The 18886-nt window shown below is 46.9% G+C and overlaps 1 protein-coding gene across 1 annotated transcript; it reads left to right on the top strand.

The window, feature by feature from the left end:
- The first annotated feature begins 11995 nt into the window (after positions 1 to 11995).
- Positions 11996 to 16667, top strand: gatd1 (glutamine amidotransferase class 1 domain containing 1). Its single transcript, XM_018743340.2, has 8 exons — positions 11996 to 12280; positions 12983 to 13059; positions 13514 to 13619; positions 13812 to 13919; positions 14648 to 14739; positions 15170 to 15263; positions 15922 to 16033; positions 16409 to 16667. The coding sequence occupies exons 1-8, from the start codon at positions 12232 to 12234 to the stop codon at positions 16413 to 16415; spliced, it is 645 nt and encodes a 214-aa protein (XP_018598856.1). The 5' UTR covers positions 11996 to 12231; the 3' UTR covers positions 16416 to 16667.
- The last annotated feature ends 2219 nt before the right edge of the window (positions 16668 to 18886 follow it).

The raw sequence follows: 18886 nt of genomic DNA, 5'->3' as shown, positions 1-18886 counted from the left end.
CTCTCTTTGTTAAGATTACTATAGGAAAGACATTGCTTCTCAGCCTTTTGGTGAAAATCAAGTGCAGCACTGTGGTTTACCACCAGAGGATGCCAAAGAGCATTTTCACAGGCCTTTTAATGGCTTTTTTTAGTACTTGGGGGATGAAGGCATCCTAGACACTGGCAAGGAGGATCATGATGCCGGCAGTAGCAGCAATGAAGATGACGACAGTCTTGAGGAAGGAAATGTCGGTGATGATGGCCTCGGTGGAGAAGATGGCAGCAAGGATGAAAACAACCGCTGGGGGGTAGGTGAGGCCGTCACCTCCTGGGAAGCAGCACCACGCTGCTTCCCTGAGAGCTCGCCCAGTCAGAAGAGCTCCCTGCAGGAACAAGGACTGTCAGGGATGTTGGAGCCTCTCGTTGAGGGAGCCGCAACGCTGACGCGGACTGGAGGAGGACTGGTGGTGGAGGTGGCGGCAGCAGCCAACCTAAAGATGGCGGCGGACACAATGACTGTGGGGGTGGAGGCAACGATAGCCTCACCTGCAGAAGAGGTGGCCAGGCCCGAGAAGAGGAGCTTTGCTGCCCTGGGAGGATCTTTGCAAGATGAGGAGCAGTGAAGGAGGTGGTGGTAGAAATCTGTAAGAAGGAGAAAGATGGGGAGCTGAAACAATACAGAGTCAAGCACCTTTGGTGGACGGACAGAAGAATAATCACCGTCCACGTCTTCAACCCCTTTGACCCCGTTGAAGCTGTCCATGCTGTCTGCATATTTGTTTGCCAACAATTTAATTGATACATCTGTGTAGAAAGCAGGAATTGCGGGTTTTTCAGGCTGTTGAGAGCATTGTAGGATGATCTGGCACCAGATAAAGGAGGCCAAGATGGAAGGTGAAGACCTCCACGTGATTTTTTTGGACTTGGCGAATGCCTTTGGTTCAGTGCCGCATGTTTTGTTGTGGAGGACATGTGATTTTTTTTGAAATTCCAGAGTCTATTATGAGACTAGTTAAGGTGTATTTTGAAGACATCCAGTTTTATTTTTGTACCAAACAATACACTACATCGTGGCAGCGGTTGGGGATTGGCATGATGGCCGGATGCACAATCTTGCCCCTGGCTTTAACCATGGCTATGGAGGTGATAATAAGGGCTTTGAGATGGGTGGTTGGGGTATGAGGCTGAAGGATGGTTCTCGCCTCCTGCCAATCAGAGCATATATGGACGATATGACTGTGCTTACTACTACTGTCCCGTGTACTCGTCGCTTATTAACGAAGTTGAATGGAAATCTAAAGTTGGCCGGATTGAAAATTAAACCTAGCAAGTGCAGGAGCTTGTCAATAGTTAAAGGAAAGTTATCGCAGGAGAATTTTCAGATTGATGGGGAAAAGGTTCCGTCAGTCGCTGAAAGGCCAATTAAGAGCTTGGATCAATGGTATGATTCCTCACTAAGAGACAGAGAGCAGGTTAAAAGATTAAGGGAGGATGTAGTGCAGGCAATTAATAGGAGTGATAAATCTTTTTTACCAGGGAAGTTGAAGGTTTGGTGCCTGCAGTTTGGTTTATTGCCTCATATTAGATGGCCGCTAACTATATACAAGGTTTCTATGTCGGGGTTGAAAGACTAGTTATGAGCAAAGCTATTAGGAGATGGTTGGGGGTTCCTTATTGTTTGAGTAGTGTGGCTTTGTATGGAAAGGGGATTTTGGAGTTACCACTGACTAGTGTTGTAGAAGAATTCAAGTGTGCCAAGGTTGGCTTGGAATTAACACTATCAAGCACAAGAGACCCAGTGGTGAGATCGGTTCCTGTAAGTTTAAAAACAGGACGTAAGTGGGATCCACGGGAAGCTGTTGCACATGCGCAGACAGCACTTGAGCACAAAGATGTGGTCGGTCAGGTGCAAGTAGGTAGGGCGGGGCTCGGTGCCAGCAATCCAGTAAAGTTGTGGAGTAAAGCTAAGTTGCCGGAGAGGAGAAAGATGGTGATTAGTTTTATCCGCAAGCAGGAAGAGGAGATGAGGCGGGTAACTGCGACATCACATGGTGTGCAAGGGCAATGTTTGGCTTGGGAGCATGTGGAAAAACGGAAGATCAGCTGGTGTGATCTGTGGGCGATGAACACCGGTCGTATTAAGTTTCTCATTGGAGCCACCTACGATGTTCTCCCTACTCCACAGAATCTTAATCGCTGGGTAAGTACGGAGCCGACTTGCAGTGATCCACTCCTGGTTTGTTTAATCAGTTTGAGTCCTATGTCTTCAACCTGTGCTATTTGCAGGAAGTCCACCTCCAGGACTAGCTGGACGTGACTCTCTTCTCTTAAAAATGGAGGAAGGATGAGTTCTATTGGAGCGTAGGTGGTGTTCACTCTACAGGCGTGGGAATACTTTTGCACATTTTAAAAGTTTTTTTAGCAGTTTTAACTTACTTATGGTTTTAGAAAATGCAACCCCACCAATTCGGTCATTACCTGGCACAACAGCCATGGCACCTGCAGTCGTATAGATTACATTTTAGCATCACCGTCCGTTACTTTTAAGAAGGTTCTCTTGACTGCCTAGTGGCCCACAGACCATATGATGGTTGAGGCCGGCCCATGGTCGTGGCTGCTGGAAGATGAATATTGAAGTCCTCCAAAAAAAGGAGTATAGAGACTTATTTTACGAGAATTTTTCATTGTGGCAAGATTCCATGGATTTTTACCCCTCAGTGGCTGATTGGTGGGAAGGGGTCAACGCAAACGCCAAGACTCTCACCATCAACTATTGTATCCAACATGCCGCTTTGTGACATCAGGATATCAGCTCGCTTGAGGGGGAACTCCAGAGGATTTATTCTTACCAAAATAATGAAGGGACCTTCGATTATGATAGGGCCATGGAGATAAAGGCTATTTTGAGGCGGCTGCATGAGCAGCAGGCCAAAGCCTTTCTGTTTGGTGCCAGAGTTAAGGTGGTAGAGGAGAATGAGAAGTGTACCTCCTACTTTTTAAGAAGGTGAAGGACTTCAAACGCAAGCAAGGGTTTACCTCTCTGCGGAACCAGCAGGGTGAGTTTTTCACCGACACTAACCAGGTGTTGGAGGTTGCATTCTGTTTTTATATAAATCTTTTTACAGTTAGGGATTTGGACCCAGTAACAGAAAGGAGCTTTTTAGAGAATTTGACATCGAGGGTTACCAAGGATGTCCTTGGTGGCTTAGACAGCCCCATCACTTTTTTCAAGCTGTCGGAGGTGCTTGGTAAGATGAATTGGAGCAAGGTTTACCTGTAGAATTTTATTCCACGTTTTGGAACGTCTTGGGGCCGTGTTTTGCTGGACAGGGGCATGCTTCCTAAGAGTATGAGGACAGGGATGCTCTCCTTGTATAAGAAAAACGATAAAGCCGATCTTGCAAACTGAAGACCCCTCACAATGCTTTGCGATGACGCAAAGATTATCGTAAAGGTCCTTACCAAGCACCTGAAGAAGATAAGGTAATGACTGCTCTGGTCTAGGATGCGATCGCCTGGGCGGAGGACTGAAAGATCCCCCTCACGCTAGTCACTTTGGACCAGGAGAAGACATTTTACCGAGTGGCTCACCGCTTCCTGTTTAATATCCTGAGTAGATTGGACTTTGGCTCCAACTACCTGAGGTGGGTGCATGTGCTTTATACCAAGGTAGGTAGCCAAGTTACCAACAATGGCTCCCTCGGTGGGTGGGTGTCCCAGCTCACCGGAGTGAGGCAGGACTGTCCGCTCTCCTGGCTCCTCTATGCTCTTTACATTGAGCCGCTGGCAGCCGTCATTCACACCCACCTGGGAATCGATAGCCTACTCCTGCCAGGGAACGGCAGTGAGGTGGTGACTCTTGCCCAGTACGCGGATGACACTACGTTGTTCCTGTGCTCAGACCAGTCACTCGGTCAGGCGCTTGGCCTGGTTCGGGTGCTCAGGCGTGCCACCGGCGCAGCACTAAACCTCGGCAAGTCTCTTATCAAGTTCTTTGGCAGCTGGAAAAACAGAGAGGACTGCATCGGTAGTTTTTTCCTGATGCGATGGTCCTCTCAAGGTGTTGGGGGCCAACTTCTTTTTGGAAGGTGCCACCAAGGTCAATTGGGAAGAATGCTTGACCAAAGCTGAATGGAAAATGATTACATGGAAGACCAGGTCCCTCTCCTTGATAGAGAAAATGCTGGCGCTGAAGGTTGATATTCTCCCTATGTTGCTCTGCCTTGCACAGGTGTACCCCTTGCCCCACATGATGCAGACAGGCCTTACGACAGATGTTTTCAGCCTTGTCTTGGGGGGGCAGATACAAGTATGTGAGGAGGGAGGTCATGTACCTTCCGAAGGAAGAGGGAGGGAGGAATGTGCCCAACATTCCTCTTAAACTGGATTGTCTCTTCTTCTCCCAGTTATGTAACCGATTCACAGCTCCGATCAAGCATCCCCCAAGTACTTTGTGCATCTTTGGTTGGCCCTTTCGATGTGCCAGTTGGCGAAGTCCTGGTCCAACACCGGGCCAAAGGCCGAGACACGACCCACTCATTACAGCTATGCTGTAAAGTGGAGTAAGACCATGGTGGCCAGGGTCGAGGCAGACACCCTCCTTGAGCACAAGGCCTTGTATAAGGCCATGCTCGAGAGGAGAGGAACTCGAGTTCTTCTGGGGCTTGAGGAGGGCACGCGGGTCAGGATTAAGCCAAAGGAGCTCGACCACCATCTGCAAGATTTGAACTGGCGTTGTCTATAAAGTAAGTTGCTGGTCGAAGCAGTCCTGTACAAGCACAAATTTACCAACCACCCACTCTGCCCGCAACTCCAGTGCGGTGAGAGTGAAATTCTCACACATGCCTTTTGGGACTGCAGACAGGTGCAGGAGGTCTGGCGTTTGGCGACCTGCCTGTGCAGGAAGATTGATCCACGGATGATTTTGATCTATGACAAAGTCTGGAGGGGATGGAACCCTGGCGCTCAGAAGGCAGCAGCTGCCTGGACGTGGCAGGTGATCAGCATAGCCAAGCAAATGCTTTGAAACACAAGAACCCAGCTGTTCCAGACAGGGTTAGACTTGGGCATCCAGGGTGTATATCATAAAATCTAGGCTGACCAAACATTTAGGTTGGAGAAAGATGTCATGCAATGGGGTTACTTAGAAGCCAAAGAAAGGTGGCTGTAACCCCACAGGTTTGTGGCAGATGCTACGTCGTTGGATAAGTAACACAGGTCTTTTGACACTTACAAAATACCGCAACCCCTATTTTTGGTGAATGTAAGAGCTGTGTTTTGTGGTGTGTTATGTGTTTTATGTTAGGTATAGGGTTTTTCATATCTTTTTTAACACACTTTATTTAATTGCCTCTTCCTGGATCAGGGCCATGTCGTGGCGGAAGGGCTTGCGTGATCTAGGGATCTCCTGAGCTATATTGTCGGGAGCAATATGCTCCTGGTAGGGTCTCCCACAGTGAACAGGTCTGGAATGGAGATCCAGACTAACATGATTCAAAAATCCCCATGAAAGAGATAAAGAGTACAACTTGCACCCTGCCCGGGACAGGGTCACCGGGACCTAACCCTAGAGCCAGGCCTCAGGAAGCTCAGGAAGGATCGGAGGAGCTTCACTCAAGCTGTGCTCAGCAAAGGTGGAGAAACTCTGACCTCAAATGACGACATTGTGGGAAGGTGGAAGGAGCACTTTGCCTCCCTTACAGGAGTCAGGGCCAGAGGCTTCCAAGGTGTCAGAGTCCATTTCCCTGGTGGAAGTCACTGAGGTAGTTGGAAAGCTCCACAGTGGCAAAGCACTAGGGGTGGATGAGATTTGCAAAGAACTGCTTAAGGCCCTGGATGTTGTGGGGCTATCATAGCTGACACGCCTCTGCATTATTGCATGGACCTTGGGGACAGTGCCTTTGGACTGGCAAACTGGGTTGGTGGTCACTATTTTTAAAAAAGGAGACTGGAGAGTGTGTGCCAACTACCAGGCTATCACAGTTGTCAGCCTTCTTGGGAAAGTCTATGCCAGGGTGCTGGAAAGGAGGCTCCAACCAATAGTTGAACCTTGGATTGAAGAGGAAAACTGTGGATTCTGTCCTGGCCGTGGAACAATGGACCAGCATTTTACCCATCCATCCATCCATCTTCCTCCGCTTATCCGGGACCAGGTCGCGGGGGCAGTAGTCTAAGCAGAGCCCCCCAGACTTCCCTCTCCCCGCACACCAACTCCAGCTCCTCTGGGGGAACCCCAAGGCGTTCCCAGGCCAGCTGGGAGACGTAGTCTCTCCAACGTGTCCTGGGTCTGCCCTGAGGCCTCCTCCCAGTGGGACATGCCCGGAACACCTCACCAGGGAGGCGTCCAGGAGGCATCCGGAACAGATGCCCGAGCCACCTCAACTGGCTCCTCTCGATGCGGAGGAGCAGCGGCTCTACTCCGAGCTCCTCCCGGGTGACTGAGCTCCTCACCCTATCCCTAAGGGTGCGCCCAGCAACCTGCGGAGGAAACTCATTTCTGCCGCTTGTATCCACGATCTCATTCTTTCGGTCATGATCCAGAGTTCATGACCATAGGTGAGGGTAGGAACGTAGATCGACCAGTAAATTGAGAGCTTCGCCTTACGACTCAGCTCCTTCTTCACCACAACAGACCGGTACAATGACCGCATTACTGTGGACGCCGCACCGATCCGTCTGTCAACCTGCCGCTCCATTTTTCCCTCACTTGTGAACAAGACCCCGAGATACTTAAACTCCTCCACTTGAGGGAGCAACTCCCCCCTAACCCGGAGGGGGCAATCCACCTTTTTCCGACTGAGGACCATGGCCTCGGATTTAGAGGTGCTGACTCTCATCCCCGCCGCTTTGCACTCGGCTGCAAACCTCTCCAGTGCACGCTGTAAGGCTTGATTCGATGAAGCCAACAGGACCACATCGTCGGCAAAAAGCAGAAACGAGATCTCGCGGCCACCAAAACAGACACCCTCCGTTCCCTGGCTGCGCCTAGAAATTCTGTCCATAAAGATAATGAACAGAATCGGTGACAAAGGGCAGCCCTGGCGGAGTCCAACATGCACCGGAAACAGGTCTGACTTACTGCCGGCAATGCGAACCAAGCTCCTGCTCCGGTCATACAGGGAACAAACAGCCCGTAGCAACGAGCCCTGAACCCCATAATCCCGAAGTACCCCCCACAGGATGCCACGAGGGACACGGTCGAATGCCTTCTCCAGGTCACAAAACACATATGGACTGGTTGGGCAAACTCCCATGAACCCTCCAACACCCTAGTGAGGGTATAGAGCTGGTCCAGTGTTCCACGGCCAGTGCGGAAACCGCATTGCTCCTCCTGAATCCGAGGTTCGACTATCGCTCGGATTCTCCTCTCCAGTACCCCGGCATAGACTTTCCCAGGGAGGCTAAGGAGTGTGATCCCCCTATAGCTGGAACACAATCTCCGGTCCCCCTTCTTAAAAAGAGGGACCACCACCCCAGTCTGCCAGTCCAGAGGCACCGTCCCCGAACTCCACCCGATGCTGCAGAGGCGTGTCAGCCAAGACAGCCCCACAACATCCAGAGACTTGAGAAACTCGGGGCGGATCTCATCCACCCCCGGAGCCTTGCCACCGAGGAGTTTTTTGACTACCTCAGCAACTTCAGCCAGGGTAATGGACAAGTCCCCCTCCGAGTCCCCAGCCTCAGCTTCCTCTACGGAAGGCGTGTCGGAGGGATTGAGGAGATCCTCAAAGTACTCCTTCCACCGCCCGAGGACATCCTCAGTTGAGGCCAGCAGCGCACCACTTCCACTGTAAACAGTGTTGGCGGAACACTGCTTCCCTCCTCTGAGTCGCCGGACGGTTTGCCAGAATCTCTTTGAGGCCGACCGAAAGTCTTCCTCCATAGCCTCACCGAACTCCTCCCAGGCCCGAGTTTTTGTCGCGGCAACTGCCAGAGCCGCGCTCCGTCTGGCCCGCCGGTACCCGTCAGCTGCTTCAGGAATCCCATGAGCCAACCAGGCCCGATAGAACTCTTTCTTCAGCTTGACGGCATCCCTTACCTCCGGTGTCCACCACCGTGTTCGGGGATTGCCGCCATGACAGGCGCCGGAGACTTTATGGCCGCAGCTCCGAACTGCCGCCCCGACAATGGAGGTGTGGAACATAGTCCATTCGGACTCAATGTCCCCAGTCTCCCTCGGGACCTGGTTGAAGCTCTGTCGGAGGTGGGAGTTGAAGACCTCTCTGACAGAGGCCTCCACCAAACGTTCCCAACAGACCCTCACTATGCGTTTGGGCCTGCCAGGTCTGTCCAGCTTTTTTCCCTGCCATCGAATCCAACTCACCACCAGGTGGTGATTAGTTGACAGCTCAGCCACTCTCTTCACCCGAGTGTCCAAGACATATGGCCGAAGATCAGAAGAAACAACTACAAAGTCGATCATCGACCTCCGACCTAGGGTGTCCTGGTGCCAAGTGCACTGATGGACACCCTTGTGCATGAACATGGTGTTCGTTATGGACAAACCGTGACTAGCACAGAAGTCCAATAACAATTCACCGCTCGGGTTCAGATCAGGGAGGCCGTTCCTCCCAATCACGCCCTTCCATGTGTCACTGTCGCTGCCCACGTGGGCGTTAAAGTCCCCCAGTAGAACGACAGAGTCCCCAGTGGGAGCGCTTTCCAGCACGCCCCCCAGGGACTCTAAAAAGGCCGGGTACTGTACACTGCCGCTAGGCGCATAAGCACAAACGACAGTGAGAGACCGTTCCCTGACCTGAAGGCGCAGGGAGACGACCCTCTCGTTCACCGGGGTAGACTCCAACACATGGCGGCTGAACTGGGGGCCTATTAATAAGCCCACACCCGCCCGCCGCCTCTCACCCTGGGCAACGCCAGAATAGTGGAGAGTCCACCCTTGATCGAGAAGAGTGGTTCCAGAACCCAAGCTGTGAGTGGAAGTGAGCCCGACTATATCTAGACGGTATCTCTCAACCTCCTGCACTAGCTCAGGCTCCTTCCCCGCCAGTGAGGTGACATTCCAAGTCCCAAAAACCAGAGTTGGCGCCTGAGGTTTGGGTCGGCCGGGCACTCGGCCCCGACCGCCACCCAAATCACAATGCACTGGCCCCTTACGGTCTCTCCGGCAGGTGGTGAGCCCACCGAAGAGCGGCTCCACGTCTTGGCTTCGGGCTGAGCCCGGCCAGGCCCCGTGAGCATAGACCTGGCCAACCCTACCAGGGGCATTCAGCCCCAGGCAACATAGCTCCTGAGATCATTCAGGCACTCAAACCCCTCCACCACGTTAAGGTGGCGGTTCGCGGAGGAGGCATTTTACCCTCTCACAGATAATTGAGGGGGCAGGGGAGTTCACTAATCCAGTCTACATGTGTTTTGTGGACTTGGAGAAGGCCTATGACCGTGTTCCACAAGAAATTCTGTTGGAGGTGCTTTGGGAGTATGGGTTGCCGGGGCCACTACTGCAGGCAATTACATTCAGTCTCTGTCCACACTGAGAGAGAGCTGTGTCTGCATACTTGGCATTAAGTCAAGCTCGTTCAGTGTGGATGTTGGACTCCACCAAGGTTGTGCCTTGTTCCCACTCCTGTTTGTGGTTTTCATGGACAGGAAATCAAGGCGCAGCCAAGGTCAGGAGGGCATTCTTTGTTGGAGTCGGAAGGTGATGTCTTTGCTTTTTGCGGATGATGTTGTCCTTTTGGCGCCATTACATGGGTGCCTCCAACACGCACTGGAACGGTTTGCAGCCGAGTGTGAAGCGGTTGATATGAGGATCAGCACCTCCAAGTCTGAGTCCATGGTTCTCTCACGGAAAAGGATGGCATGCCCCCTCCAGGTAAGGGGAGAGAATTTGCCCCAGGTGGAGGAGTTCAAATATCTTGGGGTCTTGTTCACGAGTGAAAGGACAAGGGAGAGTGAGATCGGCTGCAGACTGGGAGCAGCAGCAGCAGTAATGCGGATGCTGCACCAGGCTGTAGTGGTGAAGGGGGAGCTGAGCCATTAGGCAAAGCTCTGTATTTACTAGTCGGTCTACGTCCCTGCCCTCACCTATGGTCATGAACTCTGTGTAATGACCAAAAGAATAAGAATGTGGATACAAGTGGCTGAAATGAGTTTTCTCCGCAGGGTGTTGGGACTCACTCTCCGTGACAGGGTGAGGAGTTCGGCCATCCAGGAGGAACTCAGAGTAGAGCCGCTACTCCTCCGCATTGAGAGTAGCCAGTTGAGGTGGTTCGGGCATATGGTAAAGATGCCCCCTGGGCGCCTCCCTTTGGAGGTATACCAGGTACGGCCAACCAGGACAAGGCTCCAAGGGCAACCCAGGAGCCGCTGGAGAGATTATATCTCCCAGTTGGCCTGGGAGCGGCTGGGGATCCCTCGTGTTGAGCTGGAGGAAGTTCGGAGGGACGGGGATGTCTGGGCTTCTCTGCTCTCCCTATTGCCACGGTAACCCTAGAAGAACAAGCAAGCAGGGGAATTAAAATGAATTAATTTATTTAATTGCACATTTTTTAAAAAATAACCTATTGCACTTATTGCACTTTCAAGTAGTCATTTTTAAATGACAACATGTGTGGTGTGTTTTGTATTAATTCATTTATTAATTGTTGTTGTTTATTTTGTGGTTTAGTGTGGTGTAGTGTAGGTTAGTTTATGGTGTGGGTGTTTTTTAACTCTTCCTCATTGTGTACATGTATTGTACTGTTCACCTGTTTTACTAAAATGTCAACAGGGGAGATGTGTTGCGAAAAGGAAAACATCCAAGAGCGGTAGGTAAAGTGTATGGTAACACCCTGGAAAAAGGCAAGGGGACTGCCCCTCTTGAGCAGTAGAGTTACTGGGTAAGTTCCTTTTAATTATTTATGGTTTTAAGCCTAGGGGTATGTTTTTAGTGTTTTAAGGGTCCTGTCATGTATTCTTTATATTAGTTGGTTTTACTGATTTTTCTTTTTTTTTTATTTTACATTTTATTATTGGCATGACGGTTTTTTAGGATTTATTTATTTAAGAAACATTTTAATTGTCGGAAATGATGAATGGAGAAATTTTTACCTGTTGAGTTGAACAGCGTGGAACCAGACACCTTTGGTGGGCTGGTAATCCATTCTGATCCATGAAAGAAAGAGCATTGTCCAAGAACCCTGTCTCCAGTAGCTCCATGTGGGGGAGGGGGTTCTGCATTATATACCTTTAATCAAATACTGGTACTGGCTCTCTTGATGCACTGAGCTAGATTCATGAACTGAACCTTGCCTTCTTGTCTTTTAGCAAGCATGAATAGTCATCTATAGGCTATGTGCAAAAATCTTCCCTGTCTGCACCACCCTCAGCATCCAAGAAGAAATGAAAGCTCATTCACAGAATCTGTCTCACTTCACAGCACCTTGACCTTCTCCGATTTTCCCGGGGGACATCACAGCTGTGCTTTAAATGCAAAGTCTCCAGGTCAGTTTGCATGACAATTTTAATGATTTCTGGAATGTTTGGACAGCCTTCTGAAAGTTATTAGAAAGTTCTTCATGATCATACCTATGATGATGTCATACCTTCTGACCATGAGCCCTCGTTCTATCTATGTATGTGGACATAATTGCTTTTTTCTTGGTGCTTCTTTGACCCTGTGCTATGCATAAAGCCAATAAAAAAGCTTTAAGTTATAGGGTTTTAAAGTCTCAAGTTGTTATCTTTAATGTGGTTATTTATAATTGTTGTTTTAACCTCTGACATTTAGTCTGTGTATTTACTACAAGGGTTTGTGTAGAGCACACAGATGAGTGAAAAAATCTCTAGCTACAATCTAATGAAAAAGAAGGATTTTAATGGAAGATGTGCTAAAGTGTCTTGTATTTTTGGAGTGTCTTTCAAATTTGTGGAATTTAATAACGTTTTGAAAAAGAGGGAAAAAAACTGTATATAACTGAGTTTATCGGTTGCCGAGTTGGTCTCCCTCTCGCTGCGTCAGTAGTTATAGTACCACGGAACCATTCAGCTCCATTTGTTTCCTGGAGGGACAAAGAATCAAGGCGCACGCCTAACGGAGTTTGCAGACGAGTTGTGTTACGTACTATCGTTGTAGGTTGTACGCTACTAACGATCAGTTGTTGGGCCTCTCGTTTTATCGGTTTAGTAAACGCTGATGGACTTCCATTGAAAAAGGACGGAGAAGAAGCCAGTCTGATCGATCTCTGCAGAATTGCACTCGGTAGAGTTGCTTAAGACTTAAGTTAATAAACCGGCTGACGACGTCACCGTCATGTCATCCAAACCGACCTGTCTCATAGTGGCGAGTGGAGCTGCTCAAGGTTGGTTTTCTGGATTAAATCCTCTTTACTGTTTACAGGCAAGACTTACTTTTCACATTTAGCACACGATTTTCCTCGGAAGTAAACAGCAAAAAGCTTACATACATGATACAGAAGAAGCCCAGTTTTTAGTTTGTCGAGTTCATTTCATGATTTGCCACAGAATCGACTCTGATCTGGGGGAATCATGATCATCATGATGCAAAAGGCAACGAATGCTGTCGTGCAAATTATGGCCCTGTCTGTAGGAGGGAAGAGAAGTTGTTTCGAAAGAGAAATGCGGTCTTCTTCTTGAATGCTGCTGGAAGGGATTTGGATTGGGGATGGGGATTGGGATTGGGGGTGGGGGGTGCTGGTCCTCATTCTATCACCGAGAAGATATAACTTTTGATTTTGGACCTTGTGGGACCACCAGTAGCCAGAGCTGGAGGACTGCAGGACTCTTGGTGGGGTGTAGAGACTAGCTGAGTCTTGAGGTCATCCTAATAGTACTCTTTCTATGATCATGAAGTTTTCAACAGTCTTCTTTTTATATTGAAGCTAAGCAAATATGATTGAACGTTTTCTGTTCGTTAGTAAAGGAAAGAATCGGATTAGATGTACGTTCGGATATAAAAATGGTAGCTCTGTATCTCTTTGTATGGGCAAGAGGTTTGTGGTTATATACTTGTTTATCGGAGCTCTCCCTCCCTGGCCCTCCAGGGGTCTCTGCCCAGTCTTTCCTGCAGTCCTTCACCCTATGCAGCGCTGCCTTCAACGTGCAGACAGCAACACCTGGGGTAAGTGCGAGCAAGAAACAAAAAATGAGTGCATGCATGCAAAACCAAGCTCAAGATCAACTGCTCCACCATGAATTCCACATCTGCTGCCGCTTTGGGTGAAAACCTGCAGTTGCGATCCCCAGAATGTTTGCATATACACATATTAATATAAATAAAGTATCTTATATTTAAGTGTCTTATAATTTTACCCTCCCTTGACTTATGGAACTTGTTTTTTTTTCTTGGAAAGTGTGGTGGGGTACAGTGAATTTCTTCAGGAAGGGATACTTCCATTTCGTCGAAGATTAAACCATATACACCTCAGTCTGTGCATTCGATATTTTCGGAACTGTTCAATAATATTTTTTTCCAGGTGTAAGGTAGGTATTAAAAGGTGTTTTATTTGAATAAACTCAGCATATGCAGTATTTCACACTCTATGGAGACAGGTTTTGGTCTGTGTATATTACAGGGTAAACCTATTGACTTTGTCGGGGTTGACGAAGGCTCTTCGAGATGGGTCCAGGAATTCAGCGTGAAGCCTTACGCCAACCCAGCAAAACTGGAGTCCATAGATGGTCAGACATCTCATAGTTTACATTTTCTTCATTTTGCTAGCACATGGCCAATATAGCCAGATACACATTGTACCCTGCATGTCTGTTACACATTACACATAGTACAATGTGGTTATTATTATAACAATCATAAGCCTAAAAATTACCTTTGCATTTATGTGGCTGAAAGTGTTACGTGGATTTGCACTGTAGGAGCACGGTACAATGCCCTGCTCATCCCAGACTGCCCCGGTGCGCTCGGTGACCTGGCACACAGTGGGTCCCTGGCCCGCATTCTTGCTCATTTTGTCTCCCAGCAGAGTGAGTCTTTTAAACTTTGTATTTTAATTTTTTCTTCTTTACATAAAACCCAGTAGTTTTTCCTTGGTTCTGTGAATTGTGCTGTTGTGCTGTTACTCTCTTTTTCAGATTTACTGAGGCCTATGCCATAAGTGAGGCAGATGTTCAGTTGCTTAGTTTAAGCCTAATTATCTGTTGACCTTTTCCTGCATTTGCTAATGCTCCTATACTTAATTCTGCCTAGACTCTCAAATAATGTTTAAAGCAAAATCCTTCCAATGTTTTACTTTTGAAATCTGCGTAAACCACCGGTTCTTAATCTTTTGGGCATGAACCCCTTTAAGAATTACAGGTAAGGACCAAAAATGAATTCAATGGCAATACTGCTTTCAGTTTAGTCCAATGAAACTTCGATAACTGCCTACTAGTAACAAGTAAAATTGTTAAAATTTAAGAACACTTATTTTCAAAGGAAGCCTGTGCTTTACAAACTCTTCTAATACCCACCCTTGAACCTAAAGGGGTCCATGAACTGTATGTTAAGAACTTATGTTTTAAAGTAAACCTCTGAGTTAGCATGCTCAAACACTCTACTTATAGTTCTTTTTTTTTTGGCTTGAGTTAGCTGAACATGTAATGTGTGCGTTGTAGTGCAGATGGAAGGAACTAGTGATTTTAGCATGGGCCAGTGCATGGCGAAGATGAAGACACAGCCCTTTTACAGTGTGTGATGTGTGTATGCGCCACAGAGCCCGTCTGTGCCATTGGACATGGCGTTTCTGCGCTGTGCTGCGCCACAGAGGAACAGCGGTGGATTTTCAGTGGCTATAGTATGACAGGGGTATGTGATTTCTGGCCCTTTTGTGATCCATTATACTCTCACTTTGGGTATAATTTCTGTCTCTGCAGCCGCAATCCAATCCATCCATTATGCTACACAAAGTAAATTAAGAAGTGTAGTAAATGCATTAAAGGTTATTTGTAGACCTTAGATGACCTAGGAGAATTTGATCACATCTGTCATTTGTATTTTTCTAAATATATTTATTGTTTGCTAGGGAAAATTTGCCTTGTTTGCTACTGATAAGTCATTCAAAATTGTCTTTTCCATTTTATAACTTGGCATGCTTCATATATTTATGCGTGTAAAGAAGTCTGGTTATCATTCTGATTTCTGTATCATGTTCTCTTTAGTCAAATGAAATCTAGTTAATCTGCTTAAGCACTGTAATATTTGTTTGCTGTAGTTTCTAAATGTACCTCTGTTTCAGCCATCAGTGTTTGAACTGGTCCGGCATTCCAACTTTGCAAATTTGCCTCTTATAGTGGAAGACTTTGTGAAGGACAGTGGTGGGTCTTACACTGGTGAGTCCAGCTGATTCCAACTTCTTTCTTTAGACTATGTAGTGTCTGGCCTGGTTGGGGGGGGTGCGATGGCGCAGCGGGCTTGGCCGGGTCCCGCTGTCTGTGTCTGGGGTTCAAGTCCTGCTTGGGGTGCCTTGCGTCGGACTGGCGTCCCGTCCTGGGTGTGTCCCCTCCACTTACAGCCTTGTGTCCTGTTGCTGTGTTGCCGGATTAGGCGCCGGTTTGCCGCAATCCCGCTCAGCACATGCGGTTTTAGTGTGTGTGTGTGTGTGTGTGTGTGTGTGTGTGTGTGTGTGTGTGTGGCTTGGCTGCTCACGTAGCAGACAGTGTTGCCTTCTTTGAGAAATTGTAATTTTAATTACACACACATTGTCTGAAACCGCTTGTCCCAAGCAGGGTCGCGGCGAGCCGGAGCCGAACTCGGTAACACAGGGCGCAAGGCTGGAGGTGGAGGGGGTACACCCAGGGCGGGACGCCAGTCCATTGCAAGGCACCCCAGGCGGGACTTGAACCCCAGACCCGCCAGAGAGCAGGACCTGGCCAAGGCCGCTGCGCCACCTGCCCCCCTTAGTTTTAATCAAAAATGGCATAAACAAATTAAGTGAATGGCTGACCATAAAGATCTGTATTATTGTTTTATAAAAATCCCATTTAACAGCCAGCATAGAGGATGCCATTCATGTGGTTCTGGATAGACACCTTGTGACAGGTCAGAACCAGCAATCCACTTCAGCTGCAGTCAACAATCTCATCTTGCTTTTTAATGGCAGGTAAGGTCACTCTCAGAATTTCCTTCTGTTTATAAATTTGCATTTTTTTTTTTTTTTAAATAAATTTGGCTTCATTTTATCTGAATTTTCTAGGAAAAAAAAGTGTGCATGTCACAGATAGTTTGCAGTATAAAATATGTAAAACAGCAAATATGTTAGGCTGTCAGTGTTGAAAAATGACAGCAATGATTACTGCATAGGTTTAATTTCTCCTGCTTTAATAAGACTAAAAACAAAGAAAAACGACTGCTTTGTAATTTTCCTTTTAAAATCTTTGTAAGGATTTAACTAGGAAATCATTTTGTTTTAGTAAGCAAAACAGCCAGTACTTTCATAAATGTGGACATGAGTTTCTCTTGTTTTTTTGTTTTCTAGGAAATAACTGCATGAAAACCACACTCCAGCTAGTAATCATTTGTATATCCTGCTCGTTTCTCCATCTAGATTGAAGGTCCATTCTCTAGCCAATACTTTAACTATACTTTGATATAAGATACATGCTGGTTGTGCACAATTGCAGCTGTGGTATGTGCTTTATGACAGTCTATGCAATACTGTCTTCTAGGCTGGCTGTTCCCATGATTTTTATGGTATCTGTGGTGTATTCTGTTTTCGGTTTCATTGCAACTGTTTGTTAGGTTGTCACTTAAGCTGTTCTTTGTAAAATAAAATAAAATAAAAAAAAAAAAAAAAAACTTCTCAAATCGTGTTCTGCTGATCCCATTATTTTAGTTTTCAGTTGTTAAAGTTAGATTATTACAGATGAATCTGCATTGTTTTAATCATTTGAAATTTAAAGTGAATAAATCAGTAGGCTGCAACAAAATTTACCATGCAAAGAGGTGAAGACACAAAGAAGTGACAGAAATATCTGTGGGTCATTACAGGTTAATGTCTACCCTATGTGAATCACCAGAAGTCTGCCTTGTTAAAATAGTCCTCCTAGGCTTTTATTCCTATCTCTGAAATGAGTGACATTTGATGCTGGGTAAAATTTAAAAAAAAATTGTTCTTCTCTTTTCATATAAGTTCCTTTTTACCAACCATGGTGTTTTACTCCAGTAATGTGTTCTTGTATTCTTTATCATGTAATACAGACACCCTTCAAATTATTTTGTGGTTACATTCTGCAAAGATGTCAGAAAAAGCTCCGTGAAGTTGCCCCCCTACAAACAGCACAAATGAAAACAATCTCATGATTCGTTAGTGCTACGTTTCTGCCGTTTTGTGCCGTAAAAATTGGAATTTGTGCTGTTGCAGTTTCTGAGATATTAACATTTATTTATTTCGGAAGTGACGTCACTCCAGCCCCCCTACAACGCCGCAGGAACTCGAATTCGGGCTCATTCATTAGGGCTGCATTTGTGCCATTCTGGAGATATTAAAGGATGTTCCCATGGCATGTGACCTCACTCCAGCCACCCTACAATGCCGGAGAAACTCAAATTCAGGCTCATTTCTTAGTGCATCATTTGTGCCATTTGAATTGCGGCCCTATCTATTTTACTTTTTTAAATATAAAGAATAGTATTTCTCGTGACGTCACCTGGAACCGTGAAGTTAGCCCCCCTACAAACGGCACAAATGAAGAAATGCGCTGGAAACATTGTACGTTTTCAGTACTGTTGTTCATTTACAAAAAAAAGAGAGAACCTCAACGTTAACAGTTGTCTTTTTTCCACTGGTCGTGTCGACCTGGCTGGGTGAATCTGTACTGTTTGTAGAGGGGGCAACTTCATGGAGCTGTCAGAAAAAGTGTAATTTAACAATTTCTCTTATTTTTACAGATTTCAAGCCATATTAAAATTAACAAATTACCAACCTTCTACACAGTCCAAAATGGTGACTGATGAATCCCATAACTGTACAACATTTGTCAGCTTCTAGCCTTTTATCTCAAAAATCAGGTTGATCATACAGATGTTCTTTGATTTATTTATAGCTTACCTTCTGTAAAGTTCTGGATAAAGCTGTAATATGTAAAAATAAGGGGAGAGCGGTGGCGCAGTAGATTGGACCAGGTCCTACTCTCTGGGGGGGTCTGGGGTTCGAGTCCCACTTCGGGTGCCTTGTGACGGACTGGCATCCCGTCCTGGGTGTGTCCCTTCCCCCTCCAGCCTTACGCCCTGTGTTGCCAGGTTAGGCTCTGGTTCCCCAAAGCCCTCTATGGGACAAGTGGTTCAGATGATGTGTGTATGTAAAAATACTGACTTTTGTGTTTCACTGCCAGCTAATGGGTGAGAGGACAAAATGCATTTTAAAATAAATAATCTGAAATTTGTATTTTAGAGCAGCATGGTGGCACAGTGAGTAGCGTTGCCACTTCATAGTGCTTGGGAGATACGAGAGAAAATAGGTTTGGTCCTCCCACAGAGTCTGTGTTCAGTTTGAAGCTCTTCACCATGAGTTTCCTTTGGGTACTCTGATTTCCTTTCGCAGTTCTAAGACATGCAGCTCAGGGAGATTAGTGATTAAATTGTCTTAAGTGTGTGCATGAATGAGTGTGTAGCTGTCCTGCAATGGACTTGCATTGCACCTAGGAAGTACATCCTTAACCTTGCACACAATGTTTCTCGGATAGGCTCCAGTTCATTGTGACCCCACACAGGACTATACACAGTATATGTCCTACTGAAGGCAGTAGGTACCACAATGATCATAGCTGTTGTGTTGCTTTACCACATTACAAAGTCCCTGAGCATCACAAGTGATATTTTTTCAAATAGAGTTCAGTCTTCAGCTTTAACACCCAAGAAGAAAAACTATCGCTTGTACATCTCTGCATGGATGTCTGATCACCACCTACAACACAACCTCTCCAAAACAGAGATCCTTCACTTTCCAGCTGACCTG

This window comes from Scleropages formosus, chromosome 7 (genome assembly GCF_900964775.1).
Source record: "Scleropages formosus chromosome 7, fSclFor1.1, whole genome shotgun sequence".
In the NCBI taxonomy this organism is placed as follows: Eukaryota; Metazoa; Chordata; class Actinopteri; order Osteoglossiformes; family Osteoglossidae; genus Scleropages; species Scleropages formosus.
The sequence above is the reverse complement of the archived record's forward strand: the minus strand, read 5'-3'. Positions and strand labels throughout refer to the sequence as shown.